Source organism: Trachemys scripta, chromosome 3, assembly GCF_013100865.1.
Source record: "Trachemys scripta elegans isolate TJP31775 chromosome 3, CAS_Tse_1.0, whole genome shotgun sequence".
NCBI lineage: Eukaryota > Metazoa > Chordata > Testudines > Emydidae > Trachemys > Trachemys scripta.
The window spans coordinates 58030720-58050776 of record NC_048300.1 but is presented as its reverse complement, the minus strand read 5'-3'; the positions used below and the strand labels follow the sequence as shown (position 1 = coordinate 58050776).

At 46.4% G+C, this 20057-nt stretch overlaps 1 protein-coding gene across 1 annotated transcript in view; it reads left to right on the top strand.

Annotated features, from left to right (window-relative positions):
• DNAH8 (dynein axonemal heavy chain 8) overlaps positions 1-20057 on the top strand; it is a 585957-nt gene that overhangs the window by 395933 nt on the left and 169967 nt on the right. Inside the window, exons 52-55 of the mRNA XM_034764627.1 lie at positions 2245-2303; positions 3105-3342; positions 7089-7231; positions 12771-12905. Of these exons, the coding sequence (XP_034620518.1) occupies positions 2245-2303; positions 3105-3342; positions 7089-7231; positions 12771-12905 (575 nt within the window). The remainder of the gene's footprint in view (positions 1-2244; positions 2304-3104; positions 3343-7088; positions 7232-12770; positions 12906-20057) is intronic.

Here is a 20057-nt window from a genome sequence, read left to right as displayed (position 1 = left end):
AAGAGAAAAAAAAACTTTTGAAGTGATAATCAAGCTAGCCCAGTACAGACACACTGGGCTAGCTTGATTATCACTTCAAAAGTTTTTTTTTCTCTTAATTAATTGGCCTCTCAGAGTTGGTAAGACAACTCCCACCTGTTTATGCTCTCTGTATGTGTGTGTATATATCTCCTCAATATATGTTCCATTCTATATGCATCCGAAGAAGTGGGCTGTAGTCCACGAAAGCTTATGCTCTAATAAATTTGTTAGTCTCTAAGGTGCCACAAGTACTCCTGTTCTTCTTTTTGCGGATACAGACTAACACGGCTGTTACTCTGAAACCTGTCAGTTCCCTTAAAGTGATCCAGCCTCAGGCCTCCATCCAGGTACCTAAGTCAAATATGATGATTTCTGAAAATCTTATTTCATCATAGGAAAGAAAAGGTTCTACCAATCCCAAAGGATCGGACGCATTACCTCCCAGGTTAATGAATGTTTCAGATGTTACCCAAATACATGCATACAGCCAATTCTTATTAACTAAACTAAAATTTATTAAAAAACAAAAGAGAGAGAGTATGGTTAAAAGATCAATATACATACAGACATGAGTTTAATTCTTGAGGTTCAAATTCATAGCAGAGATGGTGAGCTTTGTAGTTGCAAAGAGTTCCTTTAGAATTTAGTTCATAGGTTATGGTTCAATGTCCAATATCATTTCAGGGCATTCCAGTTTAGGACTGGGATCTCAGTCCTTATGGCTTAAGCTTCCCCTATATGAAGCCTCAAGCAGATCTGAGATGACAGAATCAGGACCCAATGGTCTTTTATACAGTTTTCTAGCATCCATTTGACCATATAGTCCTGGGTAAACAATAGGCTTTTGATGTAACCTTCTGTTTTCTAAACATCACCAGTAATTAGTTACACAAATTAAACATAGGATAATTTATCCATTAGGCAGTCTATTACAAACGTCAAAGAGACACATAGACAATGACATTATTTTACCCAAGATTCAGCTAAACGTTAATATTCCCTTTTGATCTCTGAATTAGTAGCTATAGTGACAGACAGGAATTGTCTGTTTACACTCTAAGATACACACAATTAATATCACTTCTAACTTCTAACAATATAGGTTTGCATTTCAAAGTTCTAGCCTGTTTAGCATGAATGGCCCTAATTACCATTTCCATACCTTTCTATGTGATTTTAAAGGTTGGCTTTGGGTCATCCAGCCTGCAAGCTGTTTAACCCTTTATGGCCATGAGTTATACTTTGTATAAGATTCGTTGCAATTATATAACAGTGGTAGCAATAATGATTTGCATGGTTATATTTTAATCAGACAAGACAACACCCCGGGTTTTTTTTTTTTAGCCTTTTGGAAAGAGGGTGGTCATTCCTGTTAGGTGACCAGTCTCTTTTCTTCTCTGGTGTTCCCTTGTGGTTTCTAGCCCATCGGGCAGAGGGTGAGAGGGTTATGCGCTCTACATCAAGTAAATCAATTTCATACTTGAGAAAGGGATGGAACCTAGGAGCTTTTCCCTTTTTGAGGTGGATTGGAACACTGGGTTCAGTGTGAGTTTTGGACTTACACCTGGAGACTACTTGATTGGTGAGTACTGCCTAGTTTGTGAAGATGTTTGAAGGCATCTCAGTTGGTGTGGAGGAACGCAGAGACATCAATAAGCCATGCAGTCTTCTGGAACTTGTGTGTGTGCGCGTTCGCGCTTGTGCATACCTGCGTTCTCGCTGAGGTGATTTGGCACTTTTTCTCTTGTACTTTGACATGTTTCCATGTATTTTTCCTTTTCAAGATAGAAGGAGTCCGAGTGTTTTCAAATAGTGTGTTGATTTGTTTTTGGCAGAAAAATGTCTGTTACAGATGAGCATTATTTTTTCATCTTCTGCCGTAGATTTAAAGACTATGAGCTAGGTTCACAAAAGGTCTTAGACACCTAACTGCTACTGTGATTCACAAAACCTCCACTCAGCTGCTGCCAAACCCTATGTGGGCACCTAAACTCAGTCATTGTGCTTTTTTTTTTTTGCTGTAAAAGTTCCATAGATGCCTATATTACTGCCTCTGAGCATGCATGCTGCAGCCTCACATGTCTGCCTAACTTGCCAGTGAGACCTGATACAGTAAGTGTGCTCAGACCTTGCCTACCAGATCAATCCTTATAGGTGAGCTTACACAAAATGGCTAGATGATGGTGATGATGGGCCAATGATTCTTTTATAATTTATCCACAGTGGAACAGCTTCAACAGGAAAGAATGAGGGAGCCCTATATCAGAATATCCTATAGTACAGTAATTAGGGCACTCACCTCAGATGAAGCAGATCCTACTTTAATTCTCTTCTGCCCCTCAGGTAGAGGGGGGACTTGAACAAGGAATATCTCACATCCCAGATGAGTAGTCTAATCAGTGGGTTAAAAGTTATAAGCTACTACCTCCTCCTCCTTGTCCTCCTGGGCTTCTTGCTGAAATGGGGTAGGTGCCTAAAGCCAGGACAGGGTTTGCTGCTGAGAATCCCAAGCAGAGGAGGTGCCTCATGGCAGCCCGACCTTAGGTACCTGTCTCCAAGAGAAGGGTAAGGCTTAGCACACACCCTTTAGCTTGAAATCTCCCATGGGCTGTCTTAGGCGAGGAGCTGCATAGCATGCTGGCTTTTGTGAATCCTATTCAGAGATGCCTGTCTCTCCTCATACATTGTATAGGGAGCCTAGGTGCCAAACTCAGGCTTTGTGAATCCCAGTGTTTTTCTGGTCACCTAAAAGTTAGGTGACAATGTTTCTTTGTGAATTTAGTCCCCATAAATACCTTTAAAAATCTAGCTGATTAATTTTCAGGGAGACAGACTCCTAAATACTTAAGTCACTTTTGAAAATGAGACTTAGGCTCCTAAGTCACATAGGTTCCTTTGAAAATTTTACCCATGGTTATATATATATGGCTTTACTCTGTATTTCCTTGTTATAATTTTGAGTTCAACATTGTTCTTTAGCAACCTTGACTGGTTTTCGAAATGTGTTTTTAATGTCTGAATATATATGGAGCTAAAAACTGACTGTAGTATTTTCTTAATGCTGTTTTTTTTTATATTTCCAGTCTATTAATCTTTTGGAGGGTTTGATTCCCTCAAAGGAAGAAGGTGGTATTTCATCTCCAGCACATCTTCATAAATTGTTTGCTTTTGGATTAATGTGGAGTTTAGGTGCTCTCCTGGAGTTGGATAGCAGGGATAAATTGGAAGCCTTCATTCGAGCAAATGATAGCAAATTAGATTTGCCAGAAATCCCTAAACACACCAATCAAACAATGTATGAGTTTCATGTTACTGATTATGGTAAGAGAAAACACATTGACATTCTTTTTGATAATTAATGGAATTTTTTAAATAAATAAGGTTGGTTAGAAATATAAAAGTACTCTATAATTACATATTATTTGGTCACATAGTCAGAGCTTTCCTTTCTTGCTAAGACCCTATTGGCACACTAATCTTATGGAATCTGAATGCAAGTTATGTATCTGGAGGTAAGCAGTGGAGGAGTTGAGGTCTGTTTGGATTAGTAATCATTTTTATATGTCTTGTTTTTAATTTAGTTTTCATGGATTCTTTCTATTGAGGTTCCTTAATTAGTCTACAGTATAGGTAATTTTTGAGCATGTTATTTCTGTATTAGCTTAATTTTACTTTATCTTTCACATTTTTTCTCAAACAGTATTGGTTCTCCTTTGACTTATTGTGCACATATACATTCCACTGCAGGTGTATGTGCATCCAACACATTTGAGTCAACGACTTTTGCCAGCAGTACTACTAGGCAATGCATGTGCCACTTCCTCATGCACTGAGATGAGATTATAAAAGGTGCATTTTCACCAACTGCCTCTCAGTTCCTTCTCACCCCCATGGCAAGAGTTGAAGCCCACCCATAGCATTTGCTTTGATTAACCAGCATTTCAAAATTCCTATAGCATACATAGTTATAGATAGTATTTAGTGTAGTATAGTTAGGTTAATTGGTTATAGTATTTAGTTACGTAAATCCACCAGGTATTATGGAAAAAATCCCCAGGTTTCCAGCTGTGTGAAATGCATTGGGCTGTTTTCCCTGTTACAGACAGGCATAAGAGCAGCTTGATTTGCTTTTGTGAGGACCATGTGAGGGACAAATGCTCTATTTGTACCTCCTTCCCACCAAGACAAAAAACAGAGATTTCTAGTTTACCATATGAAAGAGGTAATGTGCCCCCCATCAGAACTGAGTCCTGGAGGTGGCAGATTCAGAGTCCACAAATAGTGCCCCTTTGACTGTTTGTGATTCAAAGAACAAGTCTGGTGTGAAATGTCACTCTTTGCCTTCACCATCAGCCTCCTCCAAGCATTCCATGCTGACAAGTGCTCCAAGTCTTGATCTTCTAAGAAGACTTAAAGTAAGTCCTCAGTATCAATTTGAGTCACCACAAATCTAGACACTCATTGGCTGCATTTGATGTAGCGCTGTTGACTCTGGCCTCTTCAGGCCTGTTGAGAATGGTGTCTTCACATTTCCGGGTCCCTCTTCATCATTCCAGCTTGTCCAATTTACTTCAGCACTGATGAACGAACACTTACTTGTTGGTCCCCTCTACTTTGTTGGCCTTCTTGTCAGAAAAGCATCTTCTGTGTCTCCCCTACTGGATCCTCCTTTCCATGATCAATTCCTATTTAACTGTCAAGACAAGGTCTAATATAGATTTCTTCCATGTTGGATGCAACACTTTTTGAGTTAGGAAATTATCATCTATAATATTTAGAAATTCTTGGGGTGTTTAGTATCATTTTAAATTTCCATCCATGTGGATTACTTTATAATTTGGGGTTGATAATGGTCAACTAGTCATTACTTTTTGTTCATCACAGAAGTAACTTCCTACTGTCCTATGGAACTATGATGCCATTTATTAATCCGGCAGGAGAGTCAAGTATTTCTTTGGTGAAATCCTGTTTATAAAGAATGTACACAAAGTCCCATTTCCCTGAACACAGTAGAAACAAACAATGGGAGGCTCAGAATCCAAGTGTGTCTTTCCATTGAGTACTGTGCCAAAAAGAAGCTCTGTCACTCAGCTGCCTCCCAGGGCCAAGCTCACAACTGCTTTTCTTGCTTTCCACTTGCTTTCTGCTACTTACACACACAGCTGAAACCAGTCAAACCCCAGCCCCAGCATTTGCAGTTAGTCCTAGGAAAAACCCTCAGCCCACACATTTCAGCTCTGGATATCTTTTTCATGTGGCTCAGTGTCTTGGGCAGTTGCTTCCTATTGTTTCCAATACTACGTAAAGTACTCCTATTACTACTTAAAGGGAAGGGGTGGATTTCTGCACGGGCCACCGGGGTCCATGCCCAGGGCCCTGGCCAATAAGGGTGCCCCTGCAGGAGTGGCAGAACTCTGCTCCTCCTCTTCCCCGGGGCCCGCCGCCCTGCTCCTACTCTTTCCTCTGAGGCCCTGGCCAGGCCAGAACCCAGAGCCCAGCCATAGTAGAGTGAGCATATTCCCCCGCGTGGAGCTGGCCGAGCTGCTCACCCAAACCCCTCTCCCCCATGCCTGCCCCCGTTCATGGATCTGGATCTCCACAGCCTCCCCTTCCCCCCCATGCATGGACCTGGCCTGAGCCTCTGCCCCTGGTCCTGAGCCCCTCTCCCACGCACTCCTCATGTAGATGTGGCCTGAGCTCCCCTCCAACACACATGCCGGTTCCGAGCCCCTCTCCCCCCACATGCGGATGTGACCCAAGCCCCTCTCCCCCACCCTCTCCCCCATGGACCTGTCCCAAACCCCTCCCCTGCAAAGACTTGGCCAAAGCCTGTGCCCCCCCAACCCTGCTGCTTACCTCCCTCAGCCCCCCTCAGAAAACTGGGCATTTGTCCTATTAGCTCTTGCCAACTCAGCTGGCAAGTACAAATGGACAAATGCCCAGTTTTGCTAACAAAGTCGAGACGTCTGGGACAGGGTTTAAACAGGGGACTGTCCTGGTCAAAGCAGGATGTATGATCACCCTAGGCTGTAATAAGAACCACCTAGGTAGCCCGGGCAGCTGTGGGGAGCTGGGACCTTCCATCTGCCCTGGGTGGAGGGTCAGGGGGCCCGTGTCCCTGCCCCCATGGTGCACCACTCATGGCAGGTGGATGGTGCAGGGCTCCTGACAGTGGGCTGGGCTCCCTGAGCAGCTCTTACCACCACCTGGCTTCTGGCTAGGCCAGGAGGCAGTGCCATGGGGGGAAGGGGAGGTGCAGGGGGTGGGGACCCATGACAGGGGGGATTTGGAAGGCCCAAATGTTCTTTGTGCCTAGGGCCCCAATAAATCTTAATCCGCCAATAGTGAAGGGGATTTAATTGCTCCATCCATTGAGCCTGAAGGAGGGTGGTTATCACACCCATAGGCTTTTAAGGGGGGGTTGTGACTGTCTATAGTGGAAAGATCCTCTTGATGGCAGCCATTAACACCTTCCAGCATAAAAATACAAAAGGAAATCTGAACACGAGGTCCAATTGGTTAAGCAGACAAAAAGTAGATCTGTTGGAATAATTCCTCAACCAGAAAGTATTTTATCAGATTTTAGACCAGTTGGGCTATGTGAGGCTCTGTCTATTGACAACAAATAGAAATATCAAAGAACCAAGAAGCTAGGCAACCTCAGATGCAAACTGCCATTCCAACAGTGTAGGGTACACATTTAAAAATGTAGCATTTTAAAAGTTATTCCTTTCTCCAATCATAACTTCAAGTTGCTGCACCAAGAAAGAATTGGTTAGCTCACCATCTTCTTTTGGTTTGTGGCAGAGACGTGGAATAAGTTTGAAGCCTCCCTACACACCCTGCATTTCCTTGTCCTCTTGGTAGGAGGCACAGAAGAGAAAGGCTTCTCTTTGAGTCTGACAACTTCACTCCCCAGACAGCTTCTTCTGCTACTGAACTACCTGTTGATGAGCTGTCTTTGGGTCTACTTCAGAGAGGAGAAAACAATATTTTGACTAGTGGAGCTACTAAATGCAGACAGAGAATTATTAGGTACTATATTTTCCATTTGTTGCTCTTTTTAGGTGACTGGGAACACTGGAATAAAAGAGTTCAGGAATATGTTTATCCAACAGAAAGTATCCCAGATTATGCATCTATTCTGGTTCCAAATGTAGACAATGTCAGAACTCAGTTTTTGGTAGAAACAATTGCTAAGCAACACAAAGTAAGTACACTATTTCTTATTTAATTGTAATGCTAATATATATGGTGTAACATAAAGAGGCTTCCTGTCATAAAACAGGGATGTGATAATCCCTCTTTATATTCTCTATCTCTACTCAGATTTGGTCATTTATTTAATTGTATTTACATTATTTTCGTTATCTACAAATTTGCCCTCACAAATGTCTCTTTGTCCACATAAAACACTTAAAATAAAGCTCATTGTGTAAAAGATCAATAGAATTAGTTATACACACACAAAAAACATGTTAAATATAATCCAAATAACCCCTGCCTTTTTTCCTCTCAGGAAAAAGGCTAGTGGAGATCTTACCATCAGTTTCTGAGTATCAACAGACTAATGCTCTCTTAGATGAATTGGGAAGGTGGATTTCAGAGTCAAGGGACATCCACTAAAAACAGCCTGCCACCACCCTTGGTTATATGAAGTTCTTTCAATGGGAAAGCAATAGCTGATCCCAACTGTCACGAAAGTACAAAGGGAGAGAATGCTTCTCATTTAGTAACAATTTAAAGCAGAAAATACTTTCAAGAGCAAAATTAATACCTTGAACTACAACTGGAAATAAATAACAAATCTTTGGAGTAGTAATATGGTTTATTTAATTTCAATGTGTAAAATGCACTTATCGTACACCCAGAGGGTTTGCAAAAAATAGTACATGCAAAAGACTGTTGAGAGTCTTTGGGTTAAGTTTACAGGTGAGAGCAACAAGGGTGATGTCGTGGTGGGCGTGTGCTATAGACCACCGGATCAGAAGGATGAGGTAGACGAGGTTTTCTTTGGACAACTAACTGAAGTTTCCAGATCACAGGCCCTAGTACTAATGGGGGACTTCAATCACCCTGACATCTGCTGACAGAACAATACAGCAATGCACAGACAATCCAGGAAGTTTTTGGAGAGTGTTGGGGACAACTTCCTGGTACAAGTGCTGGAGCAACCAACTAGGGGCCATGCTCCTTTTGACCTGCTGTTTACAAACAGGGAAGAATTGGTAGGAGAAGTAGAAGTGGGTGGCAACCTAGGCAGCAGTGACCATGAGATGGTTGAGTTCAGGATCCTCACAAAAAGAAGAAAGAAGAGTAGCAAAATACGGATCCTGGACTTCAGAAAAGCAGACTTTGACTCCCTTAGGGAACTGATGGGCAGGATCCCCTGGGAAGCTCATATGAGGGGGCAAGGAGTCCAGGAGAGCTGGCTGTATTTTAAAGAAGCCTTATTGAGGGTGCAGGAACAAACCATCCTGAAGTGCAGAAAGAATAGCAAATATGGCAGGCGAACAGGTTGGCTTAACAGTGAAATCTTGAGCTTAAACTCAGAAAGGAAGCTTACAAGAAGTGGAAATTTGGACAGATGACTAGGGTGGAGTATAAAAATATGGCTAGAGTATACGGGGCTGTAATCAGGAAGGCCAAGGCACAATTGGAGTTGCAGCTAGCAAGGGATGTGAAGGGTAACAAGAAGGGTTTCTACAGGTATGTTAGCTACAAGAAGGTCAGGGAAAGTGTGGGACCCTTACTGAATGGGAAGGCAACATAGTGACGGATGATGTGGAAAAAGCTGAAGTACTCAATGCTTTTTTTGCCTCGGTCTTCACAGACAAGGTCAGCTCCCAGACTGCTGCACTGGGCAACACAGTATGGGGAGGAGGTGAGCAGCCCTCAGTGCTGAAAGAACAGATTAAGGACTATTTAGAAAAGCTGGACATGCACAAGTCCATGGGTCCAGATCTAATGCATCCAAGGGTGCTGAGGGAGTTGGCTGATCTGATTGCAGAGCTATTGGCCATTATCTTTGAAAACTCGTGGCAATCGGGGGAGATCCCGGACGATTGGAAAAAGGCAAATATAGTGCCCATATTTTAAAAAGGGAAGAAAGAGAACCCACGGAACTACAGCCTCACTTCAGTCCCTGGCAAAATCATGGAGCAGGTCCTCAAGGAGACTATTTTGAAGCACTTGGAGGAGAGTAAGGTGATCAGGAACAGTGAACATGGATTCACCAAGGGCAAGTCATGCCTGACCAACCTGATTGCCTTTTATGATGAGATAACTGACTCTATGAATATGGGGAAAGCGGTGGATGTGATATATCTTGACTTTAGCAAAGCTTTTGATACAGTCTTCCACAGTATTCCTGCCAGCAAGTTAAAAAAGTATGGATTGGATGAATGGACTATAAGGTGGATAGAAAGCTGGCTAGATTATTGGGCTCAATGGGTAGTGATCAACGGCTCAATGTCTAGTTGGCAGCCGGTATCAAGCGGAGTGCCCCAGGGGTCGGTCCTGGGGCCGGTTTTGTTCAACATCTTTATCAATGATCTGGATGATGGGATGAATTGCACTCTCAGAAAGTTTGCAGATGATACTAATCTGGGGGGAGAAGTAGATATGCTGAAGGGTAGGGATAGGGTCCAGAGTGACCTAGACAAATTGGAGGATTGGGCCAAAAGAAATCTGATGAGGTTCGATAAGGACAAGTGCAGAGTCCTGCACTTAGGAAGGCAGAATCCCATGCACTGCTACATGCTGGGGACCAACTGGCTAAGCAGCAGTTCTGCAGAAAAGGACCTGGGGATTAGACTAGGGGTCAGACTAGATGATCATGGGGTCAGACTAGATGATCATGGGGTCAGACTAGATGATCATAATGGTCCCTTCTGACCTTAAAGTCTATGAGTCTATGATTACAGTGGACGAGAAGCTGGATATGTCTACACGTTTATGGGCCTGATGAGCCCTATTGAACATAGTTCACTAGCTGACACTAAGGTTATTGTTTCTTATCAGTGTCTGGAGAGGGCAGATGGACCGAGCTGCAGGGGGTGGGGGATGGCAGCTGGACCAGCCAGATAACTCCTCCGAAGCTAATGGAGCTGCCCCTGGCCAAGCTGCTCGTGACCTGGAGCTTGCCTCCTATTTGCTGTGCAAAACCGGGGATGGAGGCACTGATGTTGGGGTGTCCCCCTGTCCCCACCCTTGTACCTGGTCTCCGCTGAGCTGGGATGTGGGTCAGGAGGAGTGTGTCTGTGTTGTTGCCTCTGGGTTGGGAGTGGGTGCTGCTGGCGCTGCTTTTGAGTCGCCTGAATGTTCTGCTTAAAGAGACAGTGCACTGACATACTCAGGTACACTCACACTCTTCCCAACACACACACACACTTCCCCAACACATACACACACACACATGCCCCAACATACACACACACTCTCTCACACACACACTCCCCCTAACACATACATACACGCGCGCTCTCTCTCTCTCTCACACACACACACACACACACACACACACACACACACACACACACTCCCCCATCGCGTGCACACACACTCTCACACACTCCCTCAACACATACTCTCTGTGTTTCACACACACACAGTCTCTCTCTCTCTCTCTCTCTCTCTCTCTCACACACACACACACACACACACACACACACACACACACACACACACACACTTCCCCAACATACGCTCTCTCTCTCTCACACACACACTCCCTCAACACACACACACGCTCCCCCCAACACTATCTCTCACTTTGTCACACACACACACACACATACACACACACTCTCTCTCACACACACACAGACGTTGTTGTTACTTCTTGATACTTCCTGTCGAAATGCACAAGGGATTTATAATTTCTGTAATTTTATTCATTCAAAGTTCCTTAAGGATTACAGTATTGATATTTTAGTTTTTTGACTGGTCTGTGTATTTCATAATTATATTTCTCTCTTATGCATAAATTTAGTTCTTTGAGTAGTGAGTTCTAAAATGCCTAACCTGTCCTTGCTGTAGTAATTATCATTATTACTTCTATTGCCATATCGTGCTTTCATTATTTAAAGTGATACAATCAAATAACAGTATCCTTTTAGCATGTAAATTTTGCTTGTACTTACCTTAGCAATGCCAGTTTAAAAAAATATAGCTAAACACATAATTTTAGACACTGTGCAGATGAAGGCCACTTATTTTAAAATAGTATTTTTAGTTATATCTGTAAAATAACTTAAAATTCGTACAAAAATAAATGTGGTTCCAAGTCTGATAGTAATAGTAATGATGGAGTCAAATGTTAGTGAGTCACACACGTGATTGTGATCAATAAATATAAATGCCAACATAATTAGACAAATAAATTCCTGTTCTTAATAAAAGAGAAAATAAAACCTTAAATGCATATGTTAAAATTAAGTAAATACATTTTTAGTGGAGTGAAAAACAATTGACTAAAATAAAGTGGCAGTAACACAGATTGTGTCTGTTAGAGAAAGTAAGCAGATTTTATTTATTTTTATTTATTTCTCCTAAAGATAGTGTACAAAGTATCAAACTTGAGTTTCTGATATCTGTGTTAAAGCTCCAGAATTGATACCTCAAGGCATGGGATTGGGAATATCTTGCTGTATTATCTCCTGATTGTTCTAAACTTTAATATATGGCTTTAATTGGTGTTTGGATATATTTTTTCTTTCTTTATAGAGCACTTAGATGCAGTGCTCCTGTCAGCTAATTTCTAAATTATTATCTGCAAAAAAGTCTAGTTTTCAGGTTAAAGTTGCACCCCTCACCAAAATCTGAAATGGTGCTCCTGGTGAGCCAAGAGTACCCAGAGGGCTGCAGGATGGCCATGGGTTCCGGCAAGATGCAGCCCCCATGTGACTGCACAGAGCCCACCTTGAGCTGCAGACTGAGCACCAGGCATCACAAGCCTCAGCAGCAGTGAAGAAATAAGAGTGGCAATACATCATATACCATGCTACTGTTACTAATGCGTTGCTGCTGGTGGTGGCGTTGCCTTCAGAGCTGGGTGCCCGGACAGCACCGGCTGCCCAGGAAGTGCTTAATTTGTGCTGGGGCTGAGCTCTGGCAACTCTTTCAATATAAATTAAGCACTGGGAAGAAGCAGAGGGGTCTGGAGGCGATGGGTGTGTGTGGGAAGCCATGGGGGCCAGAGGTGATGGGGGGTGGGGCACCTGAGGAACTTTTGGGGGACAGAAGAGATGGAGGGTGGGGAGCTGGGGGGGGCACCCACAGGGGCTAGAGGTGTCAAAATATAAGTTTGCCCAGGGTGCCATTTTCCCTAAGGCCGGCCCTGACTGCTTTGACTAATACAGTGATCTCCTCCCCACAGCCATTTCTTGGAGGTTGAACTGCCCATTTTAAGGAGACTTTGGCGGTGATCGTGTCAGAAAAACAGGATAAACTGACACTACTGGATAAAATTTGTAAAACTTTCTCCAGTATCCTTTTCACTTCATTCCTTCCCTCTAACATTCGAACTTCAGTAGTTAATTTGTGTCAGGGAAACCAGAAGGGACAGAAACCTAATAGTTTGTCAATTCCTACGGTAGCACAGACAGGCCGCCAGCATAATTACATTAATAAATCAATACAGTAGTTTATTATTTTTATATATTCTTTGTTTTAAAATAATTTTCTATACAGTAAGTCATTTAATTATCAGTTTTATAATATCTGTCTTTCTAAAATTTTTATTACAGGCAGTTTTGCTCACAGGAGAACAGGGAACTGCAAAGACTGTAATGATTAAAAGTTATTTGAAAAAATATGATCCTGAAGAACATTTGTCAAAAAGTTTAAACTTTTCCTCTGCCACAGAACCATTTATGTTTCAGGTAAAATCATAGATCTTACACAGTACTAGTGTATTTTTTTCCTGTATAAATATATAAAATGTACTTTAAAGTTCTGATGATAAAGGCTGGGGTTTTCAGAAGCTCCTAAATGATTTAGGCACACAAGTCCCATTGACTTATGCTGTAGGAATTATTTTGGGGAAATTCATCGGCCTGTATTATATAGTAGGTCAGACTACATGATCACAATGGTCCCTTCTGTCCTGGGAATCTATGAATCTATGAAAGTCATTGGGTCTCGTTCTCCTAAATCACTTAGGCATTTTAGACAATTCCACACCAAATCACTTTTACAGTAAATTGTTAATTCTGCTGCACAGGTTTCCTCATTCTTCATGAATGGGCTGTGCTTCTTTCCTGTGGAACTCTGAAACCATTTGCTGTTTTCACTAGGGGCTCCAGGACTAAGACCCACACTTCACCTCAGACCACTAGAAAATCCTATAGAAAAGCTTGATGGTTTAGTTTCTCCCAACCACTTTGTTTTCTAACTTTATCTTTCATTTCTTTTTTTACAGTAATGATCTAACTTCAGCCTCTAGCTCTTCTCTCCTTTTCCTCAGTTGAGGAATCATTAGAGCATTGAGACTCTAATCCTCTGGGTCCTCTGGTGCAGCACTGCTCTAGCAGACTCCCTTTGTTCCCAACCATAGCTGCAGATAAACTATGCAAGCATAAAATCAAGTTCAACAGGTACTATAGGGAACATTTCAGGTGCTCAAGAGGGCAAGTGCTAGGCAAGCCACGACATCTGCACTGCCAGGGCAACTGCCAGAGTTGAATTAGTTAGCTGGTGCTTCCGTTTCCTTGCTCAAAGCAGTGAAACAATGGTGGAAAGCCTCAAATGGGAGCAAGGATTTTCCTTTGAAGGGTTCTTGAACGAAAGGGGATGCCAAACAGCCTGCTCAAGGGGTTAGTCTTGCAAACTCCATGGGCTCTGGGTCCCAAAAAGGCAAAATTAAGCACCCTCTTTTAAAGACCTAACTCATAACTTTAATGAGAAAATGGTATAAAAGTCAGGGTTTAGACCTTTTCTTCTTTACTTTCCCATTCTGAAGGAATGCATACAGGGTACTCTCACAGTACTCTGTATCAGGCTCTGTGTCCCTGCAGTCTGTCTGGGTATATAGAGAAGGCTGTTATTTCTGGGAAGTCCTGCCTCAGGTTCTCAGCTCATGGCCCTTGCTTTGCCATAGAAAATGGCTCAGATTTCAGGCAGTAGTATAATGGACCCTCACTCAGCCAGGGGTTCAGAATCTCAAAGGAGTGAAGGGTCTCCTTCCTGCTCTTCCTCCTTTCTGGGAAAAGCCCTAAGTGGTACATATACCAAGATTAGCAGCATTGTGTCCAGGCACGTTGGATTCCTCAATTGAATATTCACAGGTATCAAGATTAATCAGAATGGCCAGATTAGACAAGGCTGTGGCCTCTTTTTCTAGCTGCCATTCCCTCCAAAAGACAGGTTTCAGAATTAATACTTCTATCTAAATAAAAACTCATGTTGCACTTCTAATGAGGGAAAGTTTATCCTTATGCATCTAAAAATCCTTCTGGCCCAAAATAAATTCTTCTTGCTATGCTTCTTGGAAAATAGTTCTCCTGTCATTTTATCCAATTCCCAAGCATCTTTTGGAAAGACTGGGGCATAACTGAATGTTTGTAGAGCTCTAAAGATGTATCTCAAGCATACGGAGTACACATGCTGATCATAACCTGTTCTTCTTCGAGTGATTGTTCATGTCCATTCCAAGCAGGTGTGTGCACGCCACGTGCATGCCAGCCGGAAGATTTTTCCCCTAGCAGCGTCCGTAGGGTCGGCCTCGGCGCCCCCTGGAGTGGCGTCTTCATGGTGCACTATATAGGGGCCCACCGACCCTCCACCCCCTCAGTTCCTTCTTACCGCCGGTGACAGCTAGCTGGAACTTCGCTTGCTCTTAAGCAACCTTTGCAGTGTCCCGTTTCTTCTTTGTAGATAGTTTAGTTAGATATAGAGTTAGTTGTAGATAGATAGTTGTTGGGGGGGGTTTCTCCAACATACTCATCGCCCTGCTGGGGCATGCCCGGGTCCCCGGGGTTTAAACTCTGTAAGGACTGCGGGAGTTTATGCCGAAAAGTGATCCGCACTCTTCCTGCTTAAGGTGCCTCGGAGAGAGCCACCAAAGAGACCGGTGCAGTATATGCAGGGCATTCCGCCCCAGGACTCTTAAAGATAGAGAGCAGAGACTCAAAGTGCTCCTAATGGAGGCGGCCCTGTGGCCACATTCGGACCCTGGGCTGGCCGACACAGCACCCAGCACTTCATCCTTGGTGCGCAGTGCCCCGGCACCGGTGATAAGACAGGAGGCCCAAACCTCCAAGCCCCAGCACTGGAGAGAGTCGGTACACAGGAAATTGGCTTCTGAAAGGCACCGTTCACCATCCCCGGTCCCCGCTAAAAAGAAGAGGCCGGTGAGGGGCCATTCACCCCACCAGGTCCCTAAAGGGCCAGCGCCGTCCACGAGTACTGCAGTACAGGCCATGCCGCAAACTCTTCCTCCTGTTGCTCCATTGACTCCCACCCCGGAGAGGGTGCGGTTGAGTCCGGACAGGTTGAGATCCCTGGACCTCATTGAGGAAGTGCACCTCCCATCGATGCCGGAGGCGTTCGAGGCAGCCTCGGACTTACTAAGCCTCCCGGTGCCGGCGTCGCCGCGCCGGTGGAAAGAGCCTCCGGCCTCAGCCCGACCTCCGTTACAATCAAGGGGCAAGCCAGCCATGTTGTCGCCTCGGTCCCTGCACCACGCCACACCAGCAGCACCAGAGCACAGAGAGCACTCTCCAGCTCAGCGGCACCGCTCCCTGGCGACAGTGGATACTGCTCCCACTAGGTCCTCCTATTCGGAGACCTCAGACTCGGAGGCAGAGTCCTACCGCTCCAGTAGATCAAGGAGCAGGCGGTCGGCCTCGCAGGCAAGCCAACAACCTTACCCACCGCAGTGGCAGCAGCAGAGGCAACCGCCCGCTAGTGGCCATTCTGGACTCCTTGGGCTTACCATCAATCGTGGGACAGGCGTACGGCCCTCGCTCCAGGTCCGCATCGTTCTCATTGACGTCGGCGGCTCCAGCACAAATTCCTCCACCGGCACAGCCGTCGGACAGGGGTGTGCCGCATCAAAGCCCAGCACCCCCTAACCACACACTGGCACCAGCGGGGACCATAGTTCAGACGCTTCAGGCACCGCCCAGCATGCCTCGTCGTTCGGTGTCGACCCCGGTACTGGCCGCGGTGCCGCATCCTGCATCCGCACCAGACACGCAACTGCAGTACCGTGTGCCGATGGCCCCGGCGGAGACCAAGGGTGCGGAGGAAGTTCCGCTCCAGGTTATCTCTTCCTCTTCCTCCCTGGATGAGGCGGTCACTGGTACTTCAGCAGCACCGGCCCTAGAGGACAACAGGATTCTCCAGCAGCTGCTTACACGTGCAGCCCAGAGCCTCGCGATCCAAGCTGAGGAGATCGAAGTGGATGTCGATCCGGTGGTGGACATCTTAGCTCCCTCGGGCCCATCCAGGATGGTCCTACCATTGATAAAAACGATTGCGGACACATCCCGCATGTTGTGGCAAACACCAGCCTCATTGGCCCCTATGGCCAAAAGGACAGAGAGGCGATATTTTGTCCCCTCCAAGGGCCATGAACATCTATATGTCCACCCTCCCCCGGACTCTCTAGTGGTGGACACGGCCAACCAAAGGGAGCGTCAGGGGTTCCAAGGGTCTACACCTAAAAACCGGGAGGCCAAAAAGTTGGACCTGTTTGGGAGAAAGGTGTATTCCACAGGGGGGGCTGCAGTTGTGTATAGCCAACCAACAGGCTATAGTGAGCTGGTATGGACACAATACATGCTTGGCATTGTCTAAGTTCGCTGAACTCCTTCCCCAGGAATCGCGAACAGAGTTCTCAGTCCTGGTTGAAGAAGGGAGGTTAATCACCCGAGCGTCCCTCCAGGCAGCCCTGGATGTGGCGGATGCAGCCTCACACACACTGGTGACTGGGCTGGTTATGAGGTGGGGAGCCTGGCTTCAGGTCTCAGGCCTTCCTCATGAGGTCCAACAGACCATCCAGGACCTCCCCTTTGAAGGGCCCATGCTCTTCTCTGAAAAGACGGACAAGAGGCTCCATAGCCTAAAGGACTCAAGGGCTACCCTTCGATCGCTGGGCCTGCACACCCCAGTCACCCAATGTAGGCAGTTCAGGCTGCCACCGGTCCCACGGCCTTACCAGCCTCAAAACCGCACCGATGCCTCGCGCAGGCGAGGCAGGACCGGCAGAAGGAGGCAACAACAACAGCCCTTCGGCCAGTCATCTGGCCAAACAAGGCCACCATCGGGGCCTAGACCCCCGTTTTGATGGCACGGTCGGGGACGACCTACCGGTCAGGACTCTGGATCCTTCCAACCCTACCTTTTTGTCACGTCTGTCCCCCTTCTATTGTGCATGGGCCCGAATCACATTGGACAGTTGGGTGCTTCGCACGGTAGAGAGGGGATATTATCCAGTTCTCCTCCCTCCCGCCCCACCAGCCCCACTCCCCGTCCCTCTTCAGGGACCCCTCTCACGAGCAACTTCTAACTCAGGAAGTGCAGTCCCTCCTTGCAGCAGGGGCAGTGGAGGAAGTTCCTCAGGAGCTCAGGGGCAGGGGCTTCTACTCCCGCTATTTCCTAATACCGAAAGTGAAAGGGGGCCTCAGACCTATTCTGGACTTGCGGCGTCTAAACAAGTTTGTAAAAATGCTCAAGTTCCGCATGATCTCCCTATCCTCTATCATCCCTTCCATGGATCCAGGGGACTGGTATGCTGCCCTCGACTTAAAGGACGCGTATTTTCATATTACTATAATCCCTCAGCACAGGCGTTACCTCAGATTCGTCGTAGGCAATGCCCATCTTCAATTTACAGTTCTGCCCTTCGGACTGTCAGCAAGGGTCTTCACAAAGTGCATGGCAGTCGTGGCAGCCTTCCTGCGCAAGCAGGGGATTCAGGTGTTTCCCTACCTTGACAATTGGCTCATCAAGGGCCGTGCCAAGGAACAGGTGGAGGCTCAGGTGGTCTTCATCAGAAGGACCTTCCTCGAACTCGGCCTCCTGCTGAACGAGGCCAAGTCCAACCCAAAGAATCGAATTTATAGGGGCAGTCCTGGACTCGACACATGCCAGAGCATACCTACCAGAGGCCAGATTCCGGACCATGTCCGACATTATTTTTGGTCTCCAATGTTACCCGACCACCACAGCAAGAAATTGCCTCAAGTTAATGGGTCACATGGTTGCGTGCACCTATGTGGTGTGCCATGCCAGGCTCAGACTGCGCCCGCTCCAGTCCTGGTCAGCGACCATGTACCGGCCGGTCAGGGACTCCCTAGACTCTGTATTGACGTTCCCCCAACCGGTGCTGGATTCCCTCCAGTGGTGGCTCGACCCACGGGAGGTCTGCGCGGGAGTACCTTTCCTCAGTCCCCAGCCCTCTCTATCCTTGGTAACAGAACCATCGGATCTGGGGTGGGGAGCGCATCTGGGGAACCTCAGAACCCAGGACCTTTGGTCACCAGAGGACTTTTCCTTACACATCAACGTCAGAGAACTATGAGCGGTGCATCTGGCCTGCCTGACCTTCAAATCCCAGCTGGCAGGCAGGTGCGTTTCAGTCCTTACGAACAATACACCAGCGATGTTCTATATCAACAAAGAGGGTGGTGCATGCTCCTCTCCCCTGTGCCGGGAAGCCCTCGTGTTATGGGATTTTTGCGTAGGGAAAGCAATTCACCTGACAGCATCTTACCTCCCGGGGAAGCAGAATGGTCTGGCAGACGCCCTCAGCCGCTCATTCCAGGGTCACGAGTGGTCTATTCGCCGAGATGTACTGCGCTCAGTTTTCCACCTCTGGGGCTATCCCGATAGACGTGTTTGCCTCGAGAGAAAACAGGAAATGTCAGCAATTCTGCTCCCTCATGGGACGCAGTCCGGGGTCTCTGATGGATGCCTTCCTCCTCTCCTGGGAAGACGGTCTGCTTTATGCCTTCCCTCCGATTCCCATGGTTCACAGGGTAATCCTCAAGATCCACAGGGATCGTGCTTGTGTGATCCTGATAGCGCTGGCGTGGCCGCGCCAACACTGGTACACGTCGCTCCTGCACCTGTCCTCACGGGCACCCATCGCTCTACCCCTGCTTCCGGACTTCATTACACAGGATCGGGGTCGCCTACGTCACCCGAACCTAGAGTCGCTCCACCTTACAGCCTGGATGCTCCATGGTTAAACCCTGTGGAGATGCAATGCTCTCAGCAGGTCAGGCAGGTCCTTCTCCATAGCAGAAAACCCTCGACTAGGACCACATACATGGCCAAGTGGAAACGCTTCTCCATCTGGGCCGAACAGCAGGGACAGGCTCCATTGTTCGCCCCAATCCCGCTCATACTGGATTACTTGCTCCATTTGAGACAGCTAGGACTTTCCCTCTCTTCGGTTCGGGTCCACTTGGTGGCCATCTCAGCGTTCCACCCAGGAGAGGAAGGTGGTACAGTTTTTGCAAACCCATTGGTTGGTCGCTTCCTCAAGGGCCTGGACAGACTGTTCCCACAGACAAGTCCCAGCTTGGGACCTCAATTTGGTCCTATCCACCCTCACAGGGCCCCCCTTCGAGCCGCTGGCTTCCTGCTCTCCGTTATATCTCTCATATAATGTCGTGTTCCTAGTGGCTATCACATCAGCCAGGAGAGTGTCGGAGCTCAGAGCGCTGACATCCGAGCCTCCATACACTGTCTTCCACAAAGACAAGGTCCAACTCAGGCCACATCCAGCGTTCCTTCCTAAGGTGGTCTCCCAATTTCACATGGGCCAAGACATCTTTCTCCCAGTGTTCTATCTGAAGCCACACTCCTCCGCTAAGGAGCGTAGACTGCATTCCCTGGAGGTACGCAGAGCCCTGGCATTCTACATTGAGAGGACGAAACCGTTCAGGAAATCAACCCAACTTTTCGTTGCTGTGGCTGACAGGATGAGGGGGCTCCCTGTCTCGGCACAGCGAATCTCCTCATGGATCACGGCCTGCATCTGAGAATGCTACCGTCGAGCTAACATACTGGCCCCGTTGATC